This window comes from Nannospalax galili, unplaced genomic scaffold (assembly GCF_000622305.1).
Source record: "Nannospalax galili isolate Female #2095 unplaced genomic scaffold, S.galili_v1.0 scaffold856, whole genome shotgun sequence".
NCBI lineage: Eukaryota > Metazoa > Chordata > Mammalia > Rodentia > Spalacidae > Nannospalax > Nannospalax galili.
This window is the reverse complement of record NW_008339573.1, coordinates 267,563-273,562: the sequence shown is the minus strand read 5'-3', so window position 1 is coordinate 273,562 and position 6,000 is coordinate 267,563. Positions and strand designations below refer to the sequence as shown.

Sequence of the window (6,000 nt, the reverse complement as noted above, 5' to 3'; positions counted from 1 at the left end):
GTGTGTGTGTGTGTGTGTGTGTATGTGTGATTTCTTTGTTGATGCTTTCATTTGTATCAAGAGTGTTAATGATTACTTGTTAAGACAATTTTATGAAAGCTGCTTTAAAAACTCTTGCTAAATATTTCTAACTTCTGAGTCATCACAGTATTGGCATCTGTCTTAGTTTGCTCAGACTATTATTACAAGATACCACAGATTAAGTGTCTCAATAAACTTTTATTTCTCACAGTTCTGGAGGCTGGAAAGTTTAAGATCAAGGTGTTGGCCATTTCAGTTCTTGGGGAAGGATCTCTTCCTAGGATGAAGATAGACACCTTCTAGCTGTACCTTCACATGATAAAAGGGGAATGTTGATCTCCTTTCTGATTCTTATGAAGATATTAATCCCATCATGGTGACCCCACACTCATTACCTAAACTTAATTATCTTCCAAAGGCTGTACCTCCAAATAAAATCATATTCGGGGGGTAGAACTTCAACGTATGCTTTTAGAGGGGAACATAAACATTTAACCTATAATTAACTTTCTTTCCTAATTCAAGTTGTATTTTCTTGGCTCTTGATTAGATGATTTTTTTAAAAAAATAGTTTATGATTTATTATTATTTTATGTGTATGAGTGCACTGCCAGCATGTGTGTAAGTATACCTGTGTTGTGCAATGCCCACAAAGTCAGAAGAGGGCATCAGAGCCCCTGGAACTGGAGTTATGGATGGTTGTTAGCCACCATGTGGGTGCTGGGAATCGAATCGGGGTCTTCTGCAAGAACAGCCAGTATTCTTAACTGCTGAGCCATCTTTCAAGCCCTAGAGGAGTGATTTTTAAGTACATGCTAGATATTTGAGGTATTAAGACATGAAACATGTGATTTATCAAGCCGATGTTAATTCTGGTCAGTTTCCTTGGAGATAACTGAAGGTTCTTTCCAGGACTTCATATGCAACATTTCTTTCTTCAGATCTATTCTGCTCATCTATCCCTACCTTCACTATAGCTGGGAGGGTAAAGAGCACTAGCTCCCCCATTGGCCTCTGCTGACACCATCCTTGTAGGGCAATTGAACTACTCATTAAAAGTAGTAATAGTTACTGCTGCTCACTTGCCTCCACAATGCTGGTTCATACTACATGTTGCCACTAGGGTGGGAATGGAAGAATAGATTTCCTATGCATCCCCACTGACACCACCTCATCAGGGAGAAGTTAAAAACCAACCGGGTGTTTCGAGGCAGAGTACAGGTATTCCAGTTCCCTATCTGGTTTCTCCTTATACCATCCTAGCAGCAGAACTAATCTTCTACTCCTGGGGAAGGGTATGTGTGTGGAAAATCAAGCTGCATACTTGGTTTCTTCTGGTTCCACACAAACAGGGGAAACAGAGAGCAGCTACTGGGCAGAGTGGAAAAGCAGGCTTTCCTCTCAGCTCTCACTGACACCACGCAGAGCCCTGATTTATACCATCTAACTGCCATTGGGAGGAAGTAAAAGTTCAGGTTTCCCAATTTCTGCTGATCCTGGTATAGGAATCAGAGTGCAGGTTGCTATTACCACCAAGGAGAAGGTAGAAGTCTAGACTCCCTATTTGACTTCTACTGGTAATGAATGAGTATGTATGAGATAGTGGTCAGGTTCCATGGTCTTTGGCAGAAAGAGCAAGCTTCTCCTTAAGAGTATTTTAATAATAGTATTTTAAAATCTGCTACTTGGGTCAGGCATGGTGGCACATGCCTACAATCCAAGCACTTGGGAGGCTAAGGCAGGAAGACTACGTTTGAGTCCAAAATGGGATACATACATGTTCCAGGCCACCCTGGGCTATATAATGAGATCCTGCCATTAAAAAAAAAAAAAATCAAGCCAGGTGTGGTGGCACATGCCTGTAGTCCCAGCACTTGGGAGGCAGAGGCAGGCAGATCTCTGTGAGTTCAAGGCCAGCCTGGTCTACATAGTGAGTTCCAGGACAGCTGGGGCTACAGGGAGACCCTGTCTCAAAAAGACAGGAAAAAAAAAACAAACCCTCATATGTTGGCATTTCTAGGATCTGAGATTTTTCTGGTGTTCAGTCTGGGATACACAGGGCAAAAAGAAAACTCAAGGAACACATTGCCATGTCATTCCTAAAGCTCTAAGATCCCTATTCAATTTGCCATCTTTTTACCACTTTTAAGAAATGTTCTACATTCTATAAAAACTAGTTATCTTTTAATTATCTTTAATGGGAGGAATAGAGAAACATGAGCCTGCCACATAGTCAAAGGGCTCATAGATTTTCTTTTAAGTTATGCTTTAAAAAAATAACTTTTTTTTTTTTCGGTCTTTTTTGAGACAGGGTCTCCCTGTAGCCCCAGCTGGACTGGAACTCACTATATAGACCAGACTGGCCTTGAACTCACAGAGGTGCACCTGCCTCTGCCTCCTCAGTGCTGGGACTACAGGCGTGCACTACCATGCCTGGCCTCAAGTTATTTTACAACATTATTATTCCATTCCCTTTAAAAAAAATTTTATTTATTTTTATTTTATGTATTGCCTGCATGTGTATTAGTGCACCTGTGTCATGCGGTGCCCACGGAGGACAGAAGAGGGCGTCAGATCCCCCTGGACCTGGAGGTAAGGATGGTTGTCAGCTGCCATATGGGTGCTGGAATTCGAACCCGGGTCTTCTGCAGGAACAGCCTGCTTTTGACCACTGAGCTATCTCTCCAACCCCTATTATTCCATTCTTATTATAAAACTTCTGGGTAAAATCATTCTCTCCTGGCTTATACTAGCTAGAAAGTACATCACACACCTGTTCTTCCTTTGAATTCTCCATCTGTGCTCCTTCCTTGAATTTGGCCAGGGCGCTCTTGAGATCCTGAGATGTGTAGGTGTTGGTGTTGATGTCCAGTCTGTCCAAAAAGAAGCTGAGAGTCAGGAGAAATGCACTATTCCCCAAGAAAGAAAGTGCCTCTAGGTGGCTGGCACCCAAGGTCAGCTAAGCCAGGTCAGCTCTAACTCATAAGACACCTCTGCCTTCAGACAGCAAGAAGTCCAACAGGGTGAGCTTATTGTGAAGCCAGAGAAGAAAAGCAAAGCAAAAAGTGGAGATATTTCATGAGAGAGAAGGAAGGGCTATAGGACAAGTAAAAGCCATATTAGTTCCTTTTCTGTTGCGGTGATAAAATACCAAGAACAACTTATAGAAGGAAGAATTTATTTGGGCTTATAGTTCCAGAGTGAGAGTCCATAATAGGAGCATGGCAGCAGTAAGTCAGATCAGGAAGCTGAGGGATCACTTTTCAACCACACATAGGAAGCAGAGACAGCAAACTGGAAGTAGAGCGAAGCTATACACTCTCAAACTTGCCCCCAGTGACATACTTCCTTCAGCAAGGCTCCACATTCTAAAAGTTCCATAAATTCCTCAAAGAGCACCACCAACTGGATATCAAGTGTTCAAATACATGAGTTAATGGGTGACATTTCTCATTCAAACCACCAAAGAAGGCTACCCTGAACTTTAAAAGCTTTTAGCCAGCTGCTCAAACAGAAACAAACCTCTAGTTCTGAGTAAATGTACTAGCAGAGCTCCCTGGAAGGCGGAGGATTCATAGATAGGGAGTAATCTCAAGAATCTGCAGAGACTAGAGTGGTATCCCCACAAAACACCTGGAGCTGGTCAGTCTCTGCCATTAACCTTGACTAGAGAGAAGACTTTCTGAGGGAAGGGGGCAATGTCTTATCACACAGCTTAGACAAATGAAGAGGTAAGAACAAGAGTGATTCAGAGAAATGGACATATGGTGAAACACAGAGAAGGAGATTTCAGAGGTCAGAGAGGAAGGGGCTAATGTCCTGCTCTACTCCAGATTCTAGCAGGTCTCAGCCTTATGAGAAGGGCATATACTCAGGGCACTTCTCATTCAGCCTGACTCATCGTAGAAATCCTTTAGGGCTCTGTAGAAAATACCTGTTTTCTTTAAACTTCAGTCCCAAACTAATTTAATATAGCTAATCACTCCCATTTTTTGAGCACTTAAGTATCAGCAGTGGGTTAATCCTTTGAAAGTGGTATGTCTTTCAAATGGTTACCCCACAAAGTAAGAACAAATAATCTCATGTCCCTCTCTCTACTGCCAAGTGCATGAGGATGCCACTGTTTTGCCCCCATTTCTTAGGGAGCTATGCATTCAAGAATCATAGATAGGACATATCTCTTCTCACAATGGCATGACACTTCTGAAACCATAAACCCAAAGAAATAATTCTTCTAAATCTTGGTAAAAAATAATTCTATCTTGCCTTATATCCATTTGCTACCTTCAATTCCACTCTCTAAGGCTATGAATCATCACTAATTCTCAGACATACAACTCTACACCCATGTGCACATATAAAAATCACCATCTGATGGTCTAACTTTATTCTTTGCTAAGAAAATGGATATGGGGCTGAAGAGATGGCTCAATGGTTAAGTGCACTGGCTGCTCTTCCACTGAGTTCAATTCCCAGCACCCATATGGTGGCTAACAACTGTCTATAACTCCAGTTCCAGGGGATCTAACACTCTGTTCTAGCCTCTGTGGGGCAATGCATGCATGTGGTGCACTTACATGCAGGCAAAATGCTCATACACATAAAATAAATAAAAATAAAATATATGTAGCCCCAGCTGACCTGGAACTCACTGTAGACCAGGCTGGCCTTGAGCTCACAGAGATCCGCCTGCCTCTGCCTCCTAAGTGCTGGCATTAAAGGAGTACGCCACTGTGCCTGGCAAATAAAATATTTTTAAAAAGATAAAATGGATGTTATTATTAAGAATGCTCTTAGCTGGATATGGTGGTGCATACCTTTAATACCAGCAATTGGGAGGCAGAGGCAGGGGTATCTCTCTGAGATGGAGGTCTGCCTGGTCTACATAGTGAATTCCAGGCTAGCTGGGGCTACAGAGAGACCCTGTCTCAAAACAAACAAACAAACAAACAAAAAGAATATTCTTATTATCCTGTCACTATCTCTCAGCCAACCTGTACACTTCAATCCACATTCTATGACCCTTATATTACAATGAATGACAATGTCCCCATTCCTATTAAACAGAACCTGTTTGCCTTTACAAAAGCTTTAACTCCCGTAATTATATTGCTCTCTCCTGCCTACATCAGTAATTTCTTCTCTCAACTGGATTATCCTCATCAGCAAACTAGCACTTCTTTGACTCTTCTAGTTAATGTGTCATTTCCCTGATCCTATATAAAGGTTTTCTGAACATGCTATCTTCACTCACTAGCCTCATCTTCTTAATTTCTATTTATACTGTCATTTGCTTTAATCTAGATTCTCTCCTAACATTAACACTGATTTTTGTTGTTGTTATAGTTTGAGTTTCTCATTTATTTTTGTTTTGAGGCAGGGTCCCTAGAATCCCAGGCTGGGCTCAAACTTGCTGTGAAGCTCTGAGTATGACCTTGAACTTCTAAGCCTCCTGCTTCCACCTCAGACTGCTGGGATTATAGGCATGCTCCACAACACCTGCTTTTAAATTTTGCTAGGGATGAACCCGGGACTTCATGCATGCTAGGCAAGCATTCTACCAACTGAGTACATCTCAGTCCCATACCATTAACACTGCTCATCAAAATTACCAATCACTGATGATTAAACTCAATGTATTCTCCACTAACTTAATGTTCCACAATCACTCAGAAACATTTACACAGTATGTCCCTCCCTTTTTTTAAACTCTCCTTTCCTGACTTGTTTCCACAATAGCCTGGCTTCTTATTCCTTCCCCATCTCTTTGATGATTCCTCATCTCCTCCTTGAACACTCTATGCTGAAATGGCTCATAGTTTTGTCCTGAACAACCTTCTCTTTTCCATCCCAGGGTGAGATTTTCAAATATGTATCTGCCAGTGATGTCCACACTAATATCTTTAGTTCAAACCTATGCCCTGAAACAGCAGGCTCTTACACAATTGCCAGGATTAATCTTGATTTTCAACTTGATTT

General features: G+C 41.6%; 1 protein-coding gene across 3 annotated transcripts in view; it reads right to left on the bottom strand.

Moving 5' to 3' along the window:
• The window catches only part of Sil1 (SIL1 nucleotide exchange factor), a 314,878-nt gene that overhangs the window by 122,963 nt on the left and 185,915 nt on the right, over positions 1–6,000 (bottom strand). For all 3 annotated transcript variants that reach the window (XM_008834287.2, XM_029564109.1, XM_008834288.2), the window contains exon 5: positions 2,795–2,894. In XM_008834287.2, the coding sequence (XP_008832509.1) occupies positions 2,795–2,894 (100 nt within the window). The remainder of the gene's footprint in view (positions 1–2,794; positions 2,895–6,000) is intronic.